The sequence below is a fragment of the Crocodylus siamensis genome, chromosome 2, assembly GCF_052110815.1.
Source record: "Crocodylus siamensis isolate JL-2025a chromosome 2, ASM5211081v1, whole genome shotgun sequence".
Classification (NCBI taxonomy): domain Eukaryota; kingdom Metazoa; phylum Chordata; order Crocodylia; family Crocodylidae; genus Crocodylus; species Crocodylus siamensis.
This window is the reverse complement of record NC_143396.1, coordinates 24,661,155-24,682,202: the sequence shown is the minus strand read 5'-3', so window position 1 is coordinate 24,682,202 and position 21,048 is coordinate 24,661,155. Positions and strand designations below refer to the sequence as shown.

The window sequence follows — 21,048 nt, the reverse complement described above, 5'->3', positions numbered from 1 at the left end:
TGGTGTCAGTGACACTAGAACTAAAGCTCATTGAATGAGCCCCTGCTGCCATTTTTAAGTGCTGGGATGCTTATACGTGTGACTCAGGAGGCTACTGGAGTATGCCAAAAAAAGGTTTATTTACGTTAGTACTTTAAAATGCCTTGCACTATTACTAAATATCAGTAATTGGATTGGCATCAGCCAATATAGTTGATTTAATAATTGGCTGTCAGTCTTGGCCAAAAAAAATCTTTGTCGGTGCGCCCCTAATTTGTGATTGTTTTAACACATACATACGAAACTACATGAGAGGCTAGTATCTATAGCAGCTATATTTCTTCAGGTGCTTTGTTGGTGTAATCTTAAAACATGATACAGGCTGAAAAAGTATGACATTTGTGCACAACTGATGCTTTGTAAAATGTAAGGGCAAATAGATAATTTGGATTGATTTTGTAGGATGCCATTTCATTTAATGTTTTCTGGTGTTGCTGGATCAAGGAGCTCCCAATGACACATTTGGATGCATTTCTGTTTGCTGCAGAGTTGTTTACTAGGACTGCCTCATGTTCAGCATAATGGTATTCGATAACATTCTGTACAAGAAATTACTTTTGAGGTCATTTTTTGCTGAGTTGTAGTTGCTGACAGTTGGCTTTTTTCCTATTGGGGTTTTAAATAGCTTGTGTGTGTTTGCATGTTTAATGTCAGTCACCGAGTTCAGTGAGAGCAAAAAGCGTGACATCTTCCCAGCTAGCTGGCCTTGGCTTTAGGTTATCAGATGGGCAGAGCTAAAGGCTATTTTCATTAGCTGGTAGGATTACAGGTCCCTGCCAATATATGAAAGTTCGAAAAGTAGATTTTGTTTTTATTTGGTAAAATATCCAATTCGAAGGGGTGGGGAAGAACAATTTTTCTTCTATTTCTTGTTAGAAATATAAGAAATACGAACTAAATGAAAATACAGATTAGATGAAAATATTGTAATGGGGATACATAACGGTTTGGATCATCATACTCAGTGAGTAGTCCTCAATGTCTAGTTGGAAGGAGGTATCAAATGGGGTTTCCCAGCAGTCTGTTCTGGATCTGGTATCATTCAACATCGTTATTAATGATTTGGATAACAGGATTGAGTCCATGCTTAGAAAATTTATGGACAGTGCCAAATTGGGTGGTGTTGCAGATACTCCAGAGGGTGGGCTGGGATCCAAAGTGTTCTGGATAGACTGGAGAAATGGTCCACAGTCAGTCAGATGAGATTCAGTGAGAACACTTGCACTCAGGATAAAATAATTGCATGCACATATATAGACTGGGGATGACTGGCTTGGCTGCAGTACTGCAGAGAAGGACCTGGGGGATGTCACTTGCCAGTCCAGGGAAGTGGTTCTGCTCTATTCGGCACTGGTGAGACTGCAGCACTGTGTCCAGTTTTAGGTCTCACACTTCAAGAAGAACGTGGACAGTTTGGAAAGACTCCAGCACAGAGCACTGAAAATGATTAGAGGTCTGGAAAAGTTATTTATGAGGAAATGTTGAGAGAACTATGGTTATTTAGTCTGGAGGAGAGAAGACTGAGGGTGGATCTGATAACAGTCTTTAAATACCTGATGAGTGATTTATGGAGAGGATAGAGATGGGCTTTTTCTCTGTGGCTGTAGGGGACAGGACTAGGAGCAATGGCCTCAAGCTTTAGTAAGGGAAATTTAGGTTGGAGATTAGGAGGAACTTTCTGACTATGAGGATGGTCAAGCATTGGAACAGGCTACCTAGAGAAACTGAAAACTTGGAAGTTTTCAAGAGCAGGTGGAACAGACACTTAGTTAGGATGACTTAGTCAGGGATCATCCTGCCTTGAGCCAGGGGGCTGGACTAGATGACCGCATGACATCCCTTCCAGCTCTGCTTTCCTGTGATCCTATGAAATTGGTACTTTCCTTTCTATTTATTTTTCTGTGGTATAGAAAATAATGGTTGAAAGAAATTCTAGTATGCATATATATTGATTTTTTTTTCCCCCTCCCCTGCCCCCCTTTTGCACCCCCCTATTCCCCCAAATCTTAAAGAGTACTCCATGATGATAACAATATTAAAATGAGAGGCTTAATTTGTAGCTTTGGTAGGTAAAGTGACTTTTCAGACTTGCAGTAACAACTGGGATGTAAAAAAACTTTAAAAATTCACAAATATTTTTTCCAATTATTCTTTGGGCACAGGTGACACTTCCTTAAATATTCAGACAGTCTGTGAATTGGCTTGGGAGCTGGAAAATGAGAACAGTCTCTCTTCTTTTTTTTCTCTTTTTTTAATGTAAACATACAGTCTTACTTCCTTAAATTCTTTATAGTGTTATAATTGCAGAAAGTTGAATCTTAATTTTGGAGCATTTAAATATGGCTAATATTTTAGACTTTTCTTTTCCATTTGGATTAGTTACCAGACACACACATCCTTTTTGCAGTTTACCCATCTACATCCCCATCTTTAAGAAAACAAACGACTACTTATTTTACATGGAGTAAGCTGTTATTCTCCAATTTAATACTGGTTGAAGATAATGTTGATACATTTTGATACATTGCATACATTTTGACTTCCTCTTCACTCCCACATCTAAGAGATGCCTTTCTTTCCTATTTCCAAAGATTCCTGTTTCTTTACCAGCCTTAAATGCCTGCCAAACATCACAAAACAGGAACCCCAAACAGTTCATCCAGAATCCTTCTGTTGCCCCCTCTTTCAGTCTAGTGCATATATGATTAATGTGCCCCCCTCCCACCCTCCATATGGGGAAGCTGCCCTACGCCTCATCTACATATAAATGTTTGAAGCAGCACAGGGCTTGTGACGAGAACACCACCTGATTTCCAGTTATGAATAGGGGCTAAATAGCAGGTGGCTCCTTCATTGGGGGTATCTGGAGTACTTACCCATATTGAGCAGCGCTAAGTGGAGTCACTGTGGCTTGAAATGCTGTTGACTGTGGTGGAGCCCAGCACAGTGAATTATGTCATAAATCATGAGACTTTGGCTTTGGATTAGTATCATGCATAGTTTGTACTACACGTAAATAGGTGCCCAGGTACAGCTTAAAAATGTATTAACAAATGTGCTAAAACTTGCAGCAGTTTAAAAAAAAAAAAAAAGTAACATGCATCAATTCTGGAAGAACTATGTGGATGGTTACTATATGCAAATTCCTACAGCCATGTTTAATTCCAAGGTTGTTGTTTCCAAATTTGATCCTCACTTTTATGTTCTCAGGGAGAGCAGGGTCTGACATTAAGGAGAGGGGGAAGGAGCTGCTAGGGGAAAAATTTGGGGGGTAAGTAGAGAGCAAAAAAGGCTACCTGACCCCCCAGATTTATTTTACCTGCTGTAGCAGTGGGAAAGGGGCAAATTCAAGGGAAACCTCCAATAATTAGATCCTATATCTGGAAAATCATAACAAATTTATAAATTCTCCATATATAGAATGTAATCATTTGGGATCATCTTATAATCGGGGTCATCTTCTATTTGAGTATATACGATAGTTTGCCGTTTCACTATTTTATGGTGGACTTGCTTGAATTATCCTTATCTGTAAGCTAAAGAAGAATTTTATATTAGGATGAACACAAACTAAGTTGGCTTTGGTTTTAGTGATGGGTATCTGGAGGAAGGGAGTGAAGTTTCCTACTGGAGTAAGCAGATTTGGCAGCAAAATTTGGGGGCAGCATTTTTAAAATGAGGAGAGAGAAGGGAGGGAGGGAGAAATTGAAAGTTGGTGAGAGAATAAGAGGGATAAAGTGAATGAACATTTTGCATGCTTGATTTGTAGAAAGAAAAGTCAGTCTGATTTGGTAAGGCAGTTATTAAATTCAAACTGGATAAGGACCAAAATATTTCATTTCCTAATGAAAATGATTCTGTGGGCTTGACTTCTCATTAAAATAAATGCTGAAATTATAAAACAAAAGGAAATTACTCAGCATTTTTCCACGTACAAGAATGAGTATATGCTGCCAGTGTTCTTTGCTTCTCTCTTTTTGCTGACATTCATGGAAAATCTCTCTCCAAGAAACTGACACTGTCCTTTGATCAAATATTTTGGCAAGTAGTATGATTTGCATCTTTCCAAGTGTGTCCAGAACTTTTAAAGTAATTCACGCCAAATTTAAATGTTACCTTTTTTTTTAAATCAAGGAACCTTCCTGCAAAACCAGCAGAAGAAGCTCAGAAACACAGACAACAGTACGAAGAAATGGTGGTTCAAGCAAAAAAAAGAGGTGATTGGAATTTATTCTTATGTGAGGAGAAAAAAAAGTAGACATGTTGCACTATACTGGGGACAGATTTTGTGCTGCTTCTCACAGAAGGGCAAAGGTGGTTTTAAATTGCCTTGATACCACCCAGGTTCTGGGCCAGGTGGGGACTGATGGCATTTGGCATAAACTTACAGCAGCCCATAGGCTATTCTGATTGATGACAACTTTATGAAAGTACCACAGTGCAGAATCTCCACCGCATTCTGCGGATTAGAAATTCTCATTGTATTAGGGGAAAAGGACTAGTATGCTGCCACGCCAAGTCAAAGGGACTGTTTGCCACCCAGTTGTGGTATCTTTCCTGCCCCTTCAATACTGAGGAATCCAGATGCATCTTGTCAGACTGTTTACCAAAACAAGTAAACCTGCCTTGCAAAGAATAAAGCAGTGTGAGGATAATAAAATTGTGGAATGAATAAAGTCTCTGGAAAATCATAGGCTGCATTTGCTGTTGCTTGACTGATGAATTACAAGGTCACCTGTAATTTGGTCCAATATTTGAACCAAAATCTTGTTGGATAAGTTTAGGATACTCTGTCAGTGCATGTCAGTAAAAACGTGCTGGGGCTGGAATACTGAAAGGGGAACATAGAAACATTGTGAGGGCAGGGGGTGTTCCCCTTTAACTATGTTTGTATTAGTTTGTCGTCCTCAATATAATGAACATAACGGCCTGTGTCTCCTCCATATCCTGCCCCAGGGTCTGTTAATAGTCTGTCTTTTCTGCAGTTAAGTGGTAGTGGCAGGGTCCTCACCTTGCTGCTGTGCCAGTCTCATCTCACATGCACAACAGAATAGTGGATTCAGTGTGGGGACTCCAGGTCTGGCTGGCCACCTGTGTGTCCTAGCAAGGGAAGGCAGACAAGTGAGAGCTCAATGGGAAACTTGAGCGGGCGCTCAGGATGGTTTGCACATGACTAAGTCTGCCTTCCTGGACAGCATTAGGTACACAAGCGAGCAGGGTGATGATGTGGACAAATGACTTGCCTCTTGCCTGTTCCTGCTCATTTAAGTGTTCTGTAGGCTTTGAATGTCTTGTAACTGGCAACAAACTAGTTACTCCCTCTAACTGTGACAGAACTGAACATGTAGCACCAATATCGTTGTCCAGTTATCAGGCACCAGTCCGAAGGAGGGTGGTCTCTGTATGGGGGGTAGCCAGTTTGTGGTATGGGTGAGAGTAGTGTGCTACTTAGGTTATAGTTAATAGATATAGGGTGCATCTACACGAGACACTTAAGGCACATTATCCTGATAACACTGCACAGTAGTGGACTGGTCAAAAACCATGCTAATAGCCTACTGCGCATTGTCATTAAGCTACTGCGCAGTAAGTGTCACAAAAGAACTGTGCTAGTGTTACTGTGCAGTAACTGTAGTTACTGCACATTTAGTACTTCATTAGGCAAGTAATAAACTAAATGTAACTAAGTACACGGTAACACCGTAACTAAGGCATATTAATGAATGTGTAGACATGCCCATAGATAGACATCTACACTGGGTAAGGTCAAGGTTCAGGGAAAGTAAAAACTCACTTGTCTTCTACTTTCCTCTTAAGCAGAAGACAAGTATGTGTAGGCTCACAAAGAAATGATTCTGAAATAGACATTACAAAACAATTGCCATAGTCCTGTGTGGTTCCTGATCAAGCAAATCTCTCCCATTGTGTTTAAAAAAAACCCCAAACCTTGAATTACTCAAGGTTGTTTGCATTAGTGAACTAAAGCATCCACAGTCAGGCTTCTGGCAGATGTTACAGCAGATGTTATGTTTATGTATGAGCAATATGTAAATTGCTCTGTAAATAGCAACAGGCCACCCTTTCAGCCTGTTTATGGTGCCTATAAATCACAAACAAGCCAGAAAGATGTTCCGTATTAATGCAGGACATCTTGTGCCTGGTTTGCATGGTGGTTTTCTATTGAACATGTGGCGTACCCCATGCCACCCCAGCTGATTGTTAGTCTGGAGTCTGGGGCAGCCCAAGGTCTCTAACCAGCCTGAAACTGCGGGGGTGGGTATTGGTGTATGTGGGGTTTGTGAAGGGGTATGGGTTTGTGTATGTGGGGTTTGTATGTGGGTGGAAACACGGAGCCCACCACAGTTAAATTATGCAAAATTATGCAGTTATGCATGGGTAATGCGTTATGTACAAAATGCATGGACGCATAATTCCCCGGGGTGTACCGTGTGCTGTTATACAGCTCTGCACATGTCAGGCAGGGTAGTTGATTGGTTCCATCTGCTTGGCAAGTTCAAAGCTGTGTGCCTGGCAGTAGCATGTGTAAGGCTGCTAGCATGCAGCTTTGAACTTGCCAAGCAGGTTGAACCAATTGCCTACCTGGCCTGGCACTTGCAAAGCTGTGTGCTTGCAGCCCCATGCAGGGCTGCAGTGCATGCAGCTTCCAGCTCACTGGTGCAGGTGAAGACCAGGATTGCAATCCCAGGCTCCACATGTGCTGGCAAGTTGAGAGGGTGTTTGTGATCTGTTCTTGATCTCCAGAATAATCTCTTGTGACATGCAGGTCCAATGTAATGTAATTATATAAAAATGTGTCTGCCACAATGTTACAATGTAGTAGTTTCTGTCTTGTTTGTAAAGGTTACATTGAAAAATGAATGCAACATAGGGAATATTAGGATGATATAAATCAATCCTGGAAAAGGAAATATAGATTAAAGGGTTTTTTGGGGGAAGTGAAATTAATTTTGCACTCCTCAGGCTTACAAATGAATGTCTTGTTTGTCCCAGGAGAAACAGGTTTATCCCCAGACAGTGCTATCATTCAGACAACCATGTTTGTTGTCCTGGGACAAACCCTAAAACAGTTCACGGGATAAGAAATGCTAAGTTTGTCCTGGGACATTACAAAGAGCATCTGCCTGGGATTGCATCATTGAATCAGTGGCAGAAAAGTGGCAGTGTATTGAGCCACTCACAAAGCCTGATTGGAGGATGATGTGTGTACACACCAGTACCAAGACTTTTTTTGTTCTGGAACAAACACAGGCCCAATTTGTCCTGGGAAAAATGGTGTCATTCCTAGGCTTAGAGACACTGCCTGACAGCCTTAAATACTGAAAGTCTTAAAATAACAAAGAATGAGGTTTTTAGCATGAGATACAATGGTGGAAAAGTCCCTTACTGCCCTGACAATATACATAAAATTGTATTTTGGAAGGGCTATGTACAGAATTCAGAAAGTAGTCCCATGTAGACACTTTTAGACTTAGAATGAGACTGAAACCATCATTTTGCTCCATGCAGGCTGTCAGATGGTTACATCTTTCAGTTGCTTCATTTTACTTGTTCAGATTTGAAGTGGTAGCTTAGAAAAAGGAAACCATATCCTGTAACTTTCATCTAGTTCATCTAAAGTTATCTGAACTTGTGGTTAAATCATAGTATTTATTGATGCCCACTGTTATGATTACCCATGTTATATAGCCAGTTGTGGAGGATTGGGAATGTTCTTTGAAATTTAAATGAGCAGGTCACTGTAGCTTCAGATATATAAAGTAGTGACTGACACTTAAGTATTTGTTTTATTCTTAATGACTTAGAAAGTAAATTGCTTTTCTGCAGAGCTTAAAGAAGCCCAGAGGAGAAAGAAACAACTGGAAGAACGATGTAAACTGGAAGAAAGCATTGGCAATGCCGTTTTAACTTGGAACAATGAAATCTTACCCAACTGGGAAACTATGTAAGACTGTGTTGTGTTGAGTTTAATTAACAGTAACTCCTGTATCCTGAGGGGTAATACACTTAGTAAGGATTTTTTTTTTTATGTAAATTGCTGGAAGTTAGTGGTTATAGAAATTTAAAGGTGACGTGTATGGGAGTTAGCCTGTTTAATTCAGCTCATATTGCTAAAGGGTTTGTAATTCTATTAATTCCATTTGTTGATTACCTTCAGTGTAGATTCATGTTTTCCAAATTAGCTTGGTTCAACATATGGTTATACCAGTGTTTCTTAAATTTTTGATACCTGGGGCACACATTTCTTTCTGGATTAAAATTGGCAGCATGCTTCACTCTTACACCTGGAGCAGTATGCATGGTGGGTGTGGTCTAAGATTTATGCAGTGGTGCTGAACAGTTTGGTCCTGCAGGCTGGATGAGCAGTGCCAGTCTGGTCCCCAGGCTAGATTCAGTCTGTGGGTTTGATTCTGCTGTGCAGAGCTTGGGAATTTGGTAGTGGAGGGGCAGTGGCAGTAGCAGTGTTGTTTAAATTTCCAGGCCAGTAGACAGCCCCTTAGGGTAGATCTAATGCTAACAAAATATTGTTTTTTGTGGCACTCTGCAGCTGCTCTTTTGGTACACTAGTGTGCCGTGTCTCACCCTTGGTGGGGATCACTGGCCTATATCCTGCACGCAGGTGGTTGTATGTTCTGTAGCCCTATCCGGCCTTCAGTTTTTAGAACACACCTGCAGATATTTGCTTTGAGAACAATAATTTGTGGTCTCCATTGCATTTGAAATAGAATCCAGGCTTCAGTGATAGCTATTATCACAACAACTTTTTCTTCTACACTGCTATGAATGAAAAGCAGTGAGCTCCTAAATGTCCCTTTAGTTTTAATGTGCGATTTTAAGACCTGTTTTTGTTTTTACTTTTTCTTTTCCAAACCATTTCCATATAATCTGTACATAAATGATGTTTGGAAATGATCTAAGATAAGGAAGTGCTTAGTGATAGGGGCCTTTGTTAAAAAGATGATGGAAAACAACAAACTTGTAGCCAAACTCCCTTGACCTTCACTATTGTATACTAGTAGTGCTCAACCTATACAGCTGGATCCACAGGTCTGTGTTGGTTCCTAAGCGGACTCCAGGTGTCAGTCTGCAGGTGCGATCCAGTGCACTCAAATATGGCCCCACCCTTGCAGGGCTCTTCACAGGTCTGGAATTTGGCAGCGCGGGAGCTGCAGTTAATGCTGCCACCACTCCCCTGCTGCCAGATTTCAGGGCCCACAGGGAAACCCACAGGCTGGATGACATGGCTTTGTGGGCTGGAGGCTGAGCACCACTGGCATATGCTCATGTGTATTTATAAATTTAAGCTCACTCTTGTAACTCATTTAAATGTGTGACGTCTTCTGTGACAAGTGGTGGAAAAGAAAACTAGGAAAAACAATAGTGAAACTCTTCAGAACTAAAACCCACTTTAAAAAATATTGTAAAGGCAGTTGGCATGCTTATAAAACAGCCAGTGTCTGAAGACCTGTATTCAGCTATACAGGATTTTTAGGGCTGATTTTTTTTCCTTGTTTGGAAAGCAAAGCACTGAGTCCTGCATAGACCTTTGTTGTTGTGGCATTAAATTGTTCCAGGCAGCTGTGAGAGAAACTAGTGTTTGGAGAATTCAAAGAGTAAATTAAATAGAAATAAATAATGTTTATAATTTAACAATCTAATTTTGTCTTTTGGTAAATTTTACTTAAATTTTAGCTGTTGATTGACATTTTCTAGTTTGTGTGAAGACAACAGGGAACAGACACTCCATTAGTTTTCCTTGCCAATTAATTGATCCTTAGAAATGTGCCAAATGATAGAGAGTAATGAAACCACTTGGCTCAGTGATTTAATGCAGCAGTATGCTTTTAGACAAATATGTTATAGCCTTGCCTTTCCTTCAAATGCAGCCTTGCCGTGGGTAGTCAGATGCTCCTTCGTATTTCCCTGCAGTAGGTTTTGGGCTAATGATCATCACTTCAGTGGATACTATATTTCTGTTCTGCTTAATGTGCTTGACTGGTCCTTTCCCCACCCTGCTGTGTTGCTTATTGTTTCTTTGCAAAGTGCATCCCTGGAGAGCTGTAGCTATTAAACTGTATGGAAAGTTACATATCTTATCTGTGTGGCAGAGCCTTGAATGTGGGGGAGGGTAAGCTTTTACAAGTGGATTAGATCAGGATTTTATACTGAAGGTCTGGGGTTTTCCTGTTTTTTGACTTATACCTGGCTACCAGCAGGGTCCCCTCATTTTTATTCCTCCCAGGCCTTACCCCTCAAGTCTTTTCTCACTGGTAGAGTGGCAGAACAACTGTTATGGTTGCATGTCGCCAGTTAAAATAAGCTTTCTGTTTGAGAAGAGAGACTTTTTTGTGTTAAAGGTCAAATTAAAGCCCCAAATGATGAATGAATATTGAACAAACCCTGCTGATTTCTTGGAGGTCTCTGGCATGCTGATATACTTCCTTACGTAGACCATTCAGCTGCAGCAAAACACCTCAACAATGAGCAACAAAATACAGCTTCAGTAGGACACGTTTTGTTTTTCAAACAGGTGCTGTTCCCGTAAAGTTCGAGAATTGTGGTGGCAAGGTATTCCTCCAAGTGTGCGAGGCAAAGTCTGGAGCTTGGCTATTGGCAATGAGTTAAATATAACTCATGGTGAGTCTGATTTGTATTCTATCTATATTATTATGGGAGTGCAGCCTTTAATGGGAGAAACTCTTGTTCAGTTGTGGCAGGGGTGACAAACTTAACCCTCTCCTCATGGGCTGGTTGTGGCAGTGGGACAAGCCGCAGCAATGGGAGCTAATGTACCTGTTGCAGGTTAACTCACAGCCAACAAAATTTATCTCCAAAGGGGCTATGTAGCCCAGATATTTTGCTGGGGGTGCCCACCCTTAATTCTTGCCCCTCTACAGTGGGTATAAGTTTGATGCTCCTGAGTTGGAGGATAGGGTGGGGAAGACTAAGGTGTGAGCTTACAGTTACTTATGCTTTGCTTTCATTACAGATGTATTGTGTTTTCTTCCAATTAATGTATAGTTTCTTTTTATGCCTTATGTGGTAGTAAATTGTGTGGGTGGCCTCAGGCTTTTATTCTTCTGCAAAGTCACTTAAGGTGGTAGAGTGTTATTGCTGCTTGCTGATTTGATATTAAATAGAGAAGGTCTGAGTTAATGACTCTGTTTTAAATAGAAAATAAGATATTACATAGAATTACCACTAATTATATAGTACCTACAAGTGTGCATGATTCATTTTTTTTTATTATTATTATTCTAAATGGGACACTGGACTCATGAGCAAGGAAAGGGACTTAGAAAAAGCCTGCTGTTGGAATTAGTCCTCTTTCCCATATGCTTATTGGTGAGGATAGCAGTACAGTAGTATAGTAGTTGATTTATGTAGTTGTGGACACCTCAGAAATGGATGTAGGGTGGAAGTGATGGGTTTGTTACTCGACATTGTTCTGGGTGGAGTTTTGAATGGTGAAGGACATAACTCAGAACAGAAGCTCAAAACTAAATCTTCGTTAATCCTTTAGTTGCCTGTCCTCTTAGCCGTATCAGAAATGTATATCACCATGAAATGCATCTTCCAGAACCCTAACCTTAGTGAAGTTCAGCTGTTTTATTTTAGTGATACTTTTAAAGATCTTTCTAATGATTAGGAATAGTGTTCTGGCATGTCCTCAATAAATGGAGTTAGAAAAAAAAATGGATTTTTTTCAGAACTCTATGATATCTGCCTAGCTCGTGCCAAGGAGAAGTGGCGGTCACTTAGCACAGGAGGTGCTGAGGTAGAGTGTGAAGGTAAGTGTTTTATTTAGTACTACTTTGATTACTGTGGGCTTACCTTATCCTTCAGTACCAAAATTTAGGCATAGTTGTGTAAAAGCAAACCTTAGTTACCGTAGTTTCAAGTGAAATAATGCAGCTTGAAAAGAGAAGAAATGTTACAGCACTGTAGCTATGGGTTGTTTAGTTGATAAAAGGATAGGTTCAAAATAGCTCTACAGGAAACTAGAAATAGCTGTATCATTTTTATGGTTTGCAAAAGATGGAAGCCTTGTAACTTTACTGCTTTTTTCCTTTTAGTCTAGAATTATTAAAAAAACAAACTTTCACTGTTTCTGCCTTTATAAAATTGGTATATTATTTTATATGAGTAGCATTTTAGTAAGTGCTCAAGTTGTAACACCTTTAAGATGCTTTTCTCCTTGTATATAGTTCTGGGGGATCTAAACTCTTTGACATATTTTTAGGTGTTACAAATGTTTAGGTGTAGCAAATTTCTGTTTAATGTCTCATGGAAGCTTTGTGAGTACCTTGTCTGCAGTGCATCTATGGGAGTGCTGTAAGGCAGTTGCTGCAGACTCAGCAGGTCTAGATTTTCCAGCTCATTGGGAAAAGGAGTCTCTCTTGAGTGGTAATAAATGCATGTGGGCATTTAAAATAAGATATTTTCTTCTACAAGGATAGTCTTCCGTGTTAAGCAGTGGTGTTGGGCAGAACCATAAGAATATTATACATGGGCATTTGCCAGTAAAAAACATTTGAGAAAAGTGTGCCTGCCCAATTTTAAGACATCCTAATTAGGATCCAGTGAAGAGTTCCTAATATGATTTTAAATTTCTTTTAAATGCTATTATTCCTTTGACGTCTGCACGTGCACTTCTATTTTGGCCTTTGATTAAAAAACTCTGGCAGCAGATAGAGAAGTTGATATCACTGATCCAAAACGCATGACAAACAGGATTTCTAGATATCAAAAAAGAAAGCTGTTGCTGTACATCAAGGTTTGCTTTGTCTGAAGCTTCTTACAAGCAGTTGCTTGGAGTATTGCAGTTGCATGTGATGTTTAAACATGAACACACTGCAAAATGTCAGATTTACTCTGTAATATGTGATCACTGCAGTTATGTCTTTTGCATGTAACATAAGTGACTACCAGAAAAGATGCACACATAGGGGAGGCATACGGTGAAAGTTGCCAGTCCCTGTTTCTGTTCCCTTCCTTGCTGCCAAAACAAAATCCTTCCAGAGAGGTCCTTGTGGTACAGGCCTGCAGAGCAGTGATACAATATATAGGTTTGAGTATCCCCCTGGACTTGACAGTGGGTACCAATTTACAGCCCTGCACGTCTTCCTGATCTCACTGCATACATACTTAATGGTGAGTAATCGACACTATAAGACTGCTTCAAGATCAAGTATTGTCATTCCTTACTGTGTAAACTAGCTTAAGGACAAGTAATCCTGTTTATAGTGTATTGGCCTGAGCTGAATGGTGAGGAATGAACCTTGAAAATGCTGAGTTGTTTAAGGGATGTGTGGGGGATGACCAGACTTCTAATAAATGCATCAGCTGTATACTTTGATTTCCGTAGATGCTGGATTTTCTACAGCAGATAGAGAAGCCAGTTTGGAATTAATAAAACTGGACATTTCGAGAACATTTCCTAATCTGTGTATTTTCCAGCAAGTAAGTGACAAGAACTTGTCAAAAGACACCTTTTTCTTTCAGTGTATCCTTAAGAACTAAAAATCTTTTTTTTTTTTTTTTTTTTTCCTGATGTGGTTCATGTTTACCTACCAGTATGTGTACAGGAATTGCACTGTAGATGCCAGCTTGCATGTTAGTATTTACCTGGTATACAGTGTCAGAGTCCTCTGTGGTAAAGTTCAGTTCTTTAGAGTCTGAATGATAAAGAATTTTAGGATAATTTAAGGCTGCTGAACAGAGCTGTTTGGAAAACTGTGAAAATTTGGGATTTCAAATACATTCTCAGTCTATCTAGTCTTTTTGTCTAACTTTTTGGTGTCCTGTAAGCTTCATGTGGCCCCTGAGGGGTTAAGTCTCAACTCCTGGTACTGGCGCTGCACCCCCAATGCTCTGCTGCTGCTGCTTCCAGGGTCACCAGGCTCTGCGTCCAAGCTTCTGCTTCCCACCCCTGTTCCTTTGGGAGGTATGGGGTGGTGGAACAACAGATCCAGGGAGTCTGCAGCTTGGGGGGCTCAGGGTGGGGCCAGTGCTGCAATGCCTGCAGGCTGAACTGTGTGTGGTAGGTGGCCTGGGGGCCTGTGGCCACCAGCCATTCAGAGGTTGGACAGCCCTGTTTTAGAGTGTCTGAGTGACTGACAGCCACTGATCCCAGCATGGCCAGTGCACGTTGGTTAGAGCATGCATCCGTGATGTGGGAGACCCTGGTTTGAGTTCCTATTCTGCCTGCCTCAGACAAGGATTTCAAAACCCAGTTTGCCTCTTCCTTTTCTATATAATAATATTCATTGAGCCAGTGGTGGGGAGAGACTGAGTCGACTGCTAGGTTGGTTAAGTACTGATCTGGGGTTAAGAATTAGATTTAAGTCCTTGCCCAGTTAAGACCAAACGCCAGAACATTGTTGGTCTTTCACATTGTGAATGAGTGCTCAGAGTACTGGACTGCTCTGAAAATGGCAAGTGAGTCTCTTCTGTTCTCTCATTTTGAACAGGATACTCTATCCTCGCTGAAACTGGTTTGTACGTTCTCTTGAAAAGTTTTGGGTTTTGATGAATCGGCATTTCTCAGTAAAAGCTTGTTTCGTTGGAAAATGCCGAACAAGCTCTACTGGTCAGTGAAATATACACTAAGATTTCTAGCACTTCACATTGATACTCATGGCAATAATCCTTTGCGTGCTCATACTTCACTTTCTTTGTGGCTCAGTATTGCTGCTCATCTAACAGATTAGAATTTGACTCTTGATTGGGGTCAGCCTGCACTAAGCTGTGGAGAATTTCTATTGCATGTTTTTCTGTATTTGGATTCAGTGAGTCATTAACCTATTGACTGAACTGTGTATTTATAACATCAGTGAGAAAAATTGTTGCATTTCCTATAAAAGCCTAAGTTTCTTCTGAAAGAAGCAGATAGTTTCAAAGCCTTCCAGGGAATTAATTTTAATGGAAGAGATATCTAAATCCTAAACAGTTTAACATTTCTCTTGTGCGCCCTTTTATTTTATAGGGTGGTCCTTACCATGACACATTGCACAGTATTTTAGGAGCCTATACTTGTTACAGACCAGATGTTGGCTATGTAAGTGCAGTTCTTCTTGTGTTTTATGTGGGGTGGAAGTGTTTTCTGGTCACTTGCTAGACTGCTCTAAAATGATTTTGTGGGACTTTGTCTTTGTTTTGCATTCTGGTTACTTTGTGGTGTTTATTTTTATCCAAAACATCTGTCAGGGATATGCGCATGTACATTTTATGGTTATGTTGCTAGCTTTGTCTTATAGCATAATACTAAGAGTCTGAGTTATGCTTTTAAATGTTTGAAGATTGCACTCCAGAACAACTTATAGTTCAGAGTAATGACTTAACTATGCACTGTACTTTTGCTCTAATCTTACCAAGATGACAACCTGTTTAAATTTAGTCTCGTCTTCAGAATGGCTTGCCACTTACCCGTGTGCCGTGTTCTTCTGAAACATTCTGTAAATCAGGGCCTGTAGGGCTGCTGGCCTTCACACTACCACCAGATGTTCAGAGCAGAGGTTATGAAAGGACAGTGTTTTTCCTACTCTAGTGGTCTTTTTTTCCACGGCTGCTGTGCCTATAGGGACCTTTCTTTGGTTCTAGAACAAAGTAGTCAGCCATGTTAGGACTTAGGCAGAAGGCAGGGCAGAGTGGCCACCTTAGAAACTAATTCAGAGAAGCCTGAACTTTTGCAATCTGCTTTGTCAGATTCATGGACTTGCAGAGAGGAGGAGTACTAAACAGAATGGAATAAGGGATTTTAAATGCAGAGGGTAGGGAAAGGGGAACTGCTGAGAGTTGCAGAGATGAATCAGAGAAATCAAAGGGAATAAACAAAGCAGTTAGCCCTTGAAAAATATAAATCTTATGGGAGTTAATCCAGGTAATGTGATAAGTCTTTGAGACCATCCTTAAGACCATCCTTTCAGAAAAGTCACTCTGCCTTTTGATTCTAAAGTAATTTATTTTGGGGAGGTTAGAGGTAGAGGAAGTGTTAATGTTCAAAGCCAGAAATATTCCCGAGGAAGCTATTCCTCCAATCCATGTGTATACCCTTCACAACACAGGGCCACGTGGATAGGTAGCAGAAGCTCCATGCCTTTCTCACCGAGGTCTTAAGAAGTCTCTGGATTCAATGAAAGGCATCTTTTGGCTTCTCTGTCAGACAAGTCAGGCAAGATTGAAAACTTAGTTGGACATTTTAGGGGCTTTAACATAGTAAACTGAAACTTAGGGGTGGGAGACCATACAGCAGATCTAGGTCACATGTCTTGGTTAACTCATCTCTAGTAACCAGCAGCCAATCGTAACTGCTGCACACTGCAAAGAAATTAAGCGAAAGAATCACAAAGGGAATTGAGGAAAACGTGTTAAATTGGCTCCTGATGCTCATGTTTGTTGTCTTCCTTACAAGGAGACCAATACAGATAGTTGCAGATTTCTGAGCAGTGTTTCTAGCTCATGAGACCTTTTAAGTGATTTTTAATATGAGGTTCAGACTGAAACTAAGAATTTTTCCATTCCAGTTCACAGAGCCTTGCAGTTTTAAATAAAACTGACTGTCTGGTTCACTGTGATAGTAGCAGGGAAATGGATAAGAATGTCCTTGTCTTTTTTGCTGACCAGACTTAGGGTAAGATAAGGATAGGATAAGATAACCTTGACATGTCTCTAATGTTTCCATTATCAAAATGCATAGCATTACCACTTGTGGTTCTGTTTATACACTTGTGCAATACTGTCTCTGAATGCAATATCTAGCTATGTTTTAGGAGATCAGTCTTTGATTAATTAGAACCAAGTTTAACTACTTGAAACTGAAAATATGCAGAAGTCATCTCAGAAGAAAGGACACCTAGAATTTACTGGTTTTTAAGGCTTTCCTCTGCAGACTAATGTATACTGTTATTCTTCCTCTTACTCAAAATTGTACTCTAAGACCTCCGTTGAATGGAAGGAACTGACATCGGGCCTTGTTGAAACCTCTTTTCTGAACAGTGGCTGCCTTGAGAGAGTACTTGTGAAGCTTCAGTAGGGTTGTCTTTCTGGAAGATTCAGAAAATAACTTGGGGCCAATGCGTGCATCATCACACAAGTGGTGAGACTGCATTCTTGGAAAAAGTAGGTTACTCATCATTTCTCCTTTTTTTTTTTTTTCTTTAGGTACAGGGCATGTCATTCATAGCAGCAGTATTGATCCTGAATTTGGATACTGCTGATGCCTTCATTGCTTTTTCTAACCTTTTGAATAAACCTTGTCAGATGGCATTTTTTCGAGTGGACCATGGCCTTGTAAGTAAGCAGGAAAACTGCAGTTGCTTCATGCTTATGCTTCTAGACCTATTCAGTTACAAATGAACATCAGCTGTGCTTTGAAGTCTGTTGGAAAAATAAGTCAGCTGGAACTGTCTAAAGCAACAAATTAAAATTAAAACTTACTGAAAAGGAAAACCAAATAAAATACTTCAGGTGCTGAGTAGTGTGTGATGTGCAATTATGAGTAGTTTGGCAGGTCTGATTTAATTTGTACATTGTTAGGTGGGAGCCAGGAAAAAAAAGCCAAACCCTTCCAGCTTTACAAAAAGGAATTTGAAGGCATTTTTTTAATTTCAGCATGCTAGGTGGTTAAAAAAAAGTCTACTGATGTTATATGGTGAGAAGCAGCTTTCCCATTTTCCTCTTACATTTTTTTTTGTGTTCTCTGGGATTTCAAAGAAGAAAAAGGAAGTAAATATCCAATTCTCAAACTTTCAAAGGTGATCAAGATACCTGGCTCTCTCAGGTGTTGCATGCATTACAGTATGGACAGACAAACAGAGTTTGCAATCTTCTTTCTATCAAAACTCTGCTGTAACTGCCTCATGAGCTTTTGAAAAGCATTTTACTAAAAGAAATATCCAGTAATGTGTTAATCTTCTGCTGTCCTTTTTAAGCAAAGAGTATATTTCCAGGAACGTCAAGGCTTATTTCATAAGAGTTCAAGTGGGTAACAGTGTAGATAATAGGAACAACAATCCTACTGTTTTGGCATCAGAATTGGTCACTTGGAATGACTAATTGCATTTCCTTCCTCCCAGCACTATTGTAGGAGGCCCTGTTGCAGTCAGTGAAATACATCACTACAGTAGAATGGCTTGGTCTAATAGTCTCCATTTAAAAACACACGCTAGTTAAGCAGCTTGGATGAAGATAAATTTAAAACTAGCAAACTGCCCATCTAGAATGACAGCAGGGGGGGCATGTAGACTGGGCCCAACCCGCTGTACACCCCCCACCCCCCTCCCCACTGCTGCTGGTCTAGCCCTCCTCCAGAAAAGCTGAAGAATGCACGTGGAAGAACAGAAAAATATACCAGAAAACTAAAGGAAATAAGTATGTCAGATTGTTCAGAAAGGAGCTTTGGTCCCATTTCCCCGTTCTGTTGTGACATATCAGCAAGATGTTTTGTCTCTGGAACATCTTGCATCATTATGTTTAGAATCTCAACCTTTCCTTCCCATTTCTGCTGTGGTATTGGTGGTTCTGGGGATAAGGGGTCTTGCTGAAAACTGATGGAAGAGCCCAGGAAAAGAACTAAAAGTTCTTAGTTTTTGACTATTTGACAGCTTGACTCTTTAGCAGTTTGGCAGCATATCTTAAATCTTATACTTTGTCACTAAATTGTGAATACTTAATGACAAATTTCACAATTTGGGGGTCCTTAATTTCAAAGGATAGGGAAGGGGGCTGACAGGAATCAGACCTAAATATTAGGTTGATTCACTGTGCAACCTTTGCCTTTACTCCCATTTCCTCTTTTAGGATGCAAATGATACTTGACTTCCTTTATAAGGCATGGTGGTGCCTACAATCCTAACTTATTTTTATGAACCTTTTGGCCTTGACGTTAATTTCTTCTAAAATAAGGTTATTCCCATGAAGCACCCCTGAGTTATCATAAACATGCACTACATTGAAGAGTAATAATCAGCAAATTGCTTACTTCACCTGTTGGTAGGTTTGTTTCCATTTTTAAAGGAAACTGGCCAATGTCCAGAGCAATTATTGGTCCCTTGAGCAATTTCAGCTGCATATACAGAATGCAACTCTCACATGTACATGCAGGTGCTTACTTCCTTTGTAAATGCATGGCTGTGTGCTGTACAGAAGAATTCAATTCTAGTATCTCTTGCTGAGTCTACACTCTTGAAATGAAGGAACATTCTTACTATGATTAAACAGTTAACTGATATCGAAATTGATAATTTTCCCCTTCATATTTTCCCAGATGTTGACCTATTTTGCAGCATTTGAAGTGTTCTTTGAAGAAAATCTGCCAAAGTTGTTCGCTCACTTCAAGAAAAATAACTTGACACCAGACATCTATCTTATTGATTGGTAAGACTGTCAGAGCAGGCTCTCAGCTGTACATGCACGTTTATAAAATAGACAGTGTGCTCATAAAATTCACTGAGGGCAGGTTAGTGTTTAAGTTTTTACATTAGAGGTGCACCAGTACATGGGTCCATATCTTATTTGGCACTGATATAAGGAACATTTACATTATCGGTAATCAGCTTTTTTTGGACTGATGTGATCAATAATGTCGCCAATAAATGCTTGTGCATGTGCACAGCCGCAGCGTGCGTGCAGCCAGGAGTGCATCCTGGCAGCTTGGAGAGCAGTGTCCAGCTGGTAAGCCTGTTGGGGGGGGGGATGAGGAGGGCAGATGGAGGCCCCCACGGTGAGGCGGGGAGTGGAGCAGGGGCAGGCACTGCTCAGCCGGGGTGGGGCAGGGTGTGGGACATAGCCATGGCTTGGCTGGGGGGTGCAAGGGGAGAGGGTAGCTCCTGTCACTGCGTGCACCCTGGGGAAGGCACGACGGGCATGGGCCTACCCAGATCTGTGTGGGGTGGGGGGTGGGTTACCACTGTGCGCTTGGGGCCCCAGCCTCTTCCCAGCGCAGGGAGCTGGGCTGGAGCTACGCTCAGGGCAGGGTGGGTGGCAGCAGCGCTGGCAGGGGGGAGTTACAGGAGGCTATGGCAAATTTGGGGCTGGCTGTAGCGTGTCCCCACCCCCCAGTCCCATCCCAGTGCCGCCACCACCACCTGCCCAACACCCCCACTGGGAAGAGGCTGGGCCCTGAGCGCTCAGTGGCAGCCTGTCTTTGCCCTACACATGGCTCTGGGGCACATGCCCCCTGTGCCTCCCCTGAGGCTACACACAGTGGCAGGAGCTGCCACCTCTCCTCCCCCAAGCCCCACTGGTAAGCCAGGGCTCCCTACCTCACTGCAAGGACTTCAGTCTGCCCGCTCATGCCCCTTCCCTTCCCTCCCCCACAGACCTACTGGCTCTCCAAGCTGCCAGGTTGCATATCAGCAATTGGATTGATATTGGCTGATATGGCTGGTTAAAAATCAGCCATTAGTATTGACCCAAAAAATCTTTATCGGTGCACCCCTAGTTTACACTTATGCCAGAACTTTTGTTTCAAAACTCCAACATAAAAAACACATTTAAACAGTAATGATGACACCAGACCTGCCCACACTAAAGGCAGTCTCATTTCCATCTCCAGTTCTGTCTGGTTAGTTCATTTTTACTATGGTCATGTCCATGCATTACTTCACAGTGCAGCTGTGTATTAGGATTTGCATCTCTGCTTACCCATGTTCGAATCTGCATCGATGGAAAATTTTGTAGCTGCCCCTTGCTGCATAAGTAGGTGCAAGGCATACATTAAAGGCACACATGTAGAGCACCCCAGCAGCACATGGGGCAGTGGAATATAGCATGAAAGTTAGGAAAGAAGAACTGAGCAAATCAATCTCACAGGCATGACCAGAAGGTCTGTTCACACAGCAGAGTACCAGTGGTTGCATGTACCATCCTAGACCCTGGGAAGGGTCTAATTGTCGATATATGATTAAGTATCATCCATAATTATGATGCAGCTTTTACTCTAGCTTTAACATTTTGAAATGTCTGTAATGTTTCCTTTTTGAAACATTT

At 41.0% G+C, this 21,048-nt stretch overlaps 1 protein-coding gene across 5 annotated transcripts in view; it reads left to right on the top strand.

The window, feature by feature from the left end:
- The window catches only part of TBC1D14 (TBC1 domain family member 14), a 111,959-nt gene that overhangs the window by 78,154 nt on the left and 12,757 nt on the right, over positions 1-21,048 (top strand). For all 5 annotated transcript variants that reach the window (XM_090035541.1, XM_090035543.1, XM_090035544.1 and 2 more), the window contains 8 exons: positions 4,174-4,256; positions 7,885-8,002; positions 10,589-10,695; positions 11,769-11,849; positions 13,427-13,521; positions 15,047-15,118; positions 17,221-17,349; positions 19,325-19,434. In XM_090035541.1, the coding sequence (XP_089891667.1) occupies positions 4,174-4,256; positions 7,885-8,002; positions 10,589-10,695; positions 11,769-11,849; positions 13,427-13,521; positions 15,047-15,118; positions 17,221-17,349; positions 19,325-19,434 (795 nt within the window). The remainder of the gene's footprint in view (positions 1-4,173; positions 4,257-7,884; positions 8,003-10,588; positions 10,696-11,768; positions 11,850-13,426; positions 13,522-15,046; positions 15,119-17,220; positions 17,350-19,324; positions 19,435-21,048) is intronic.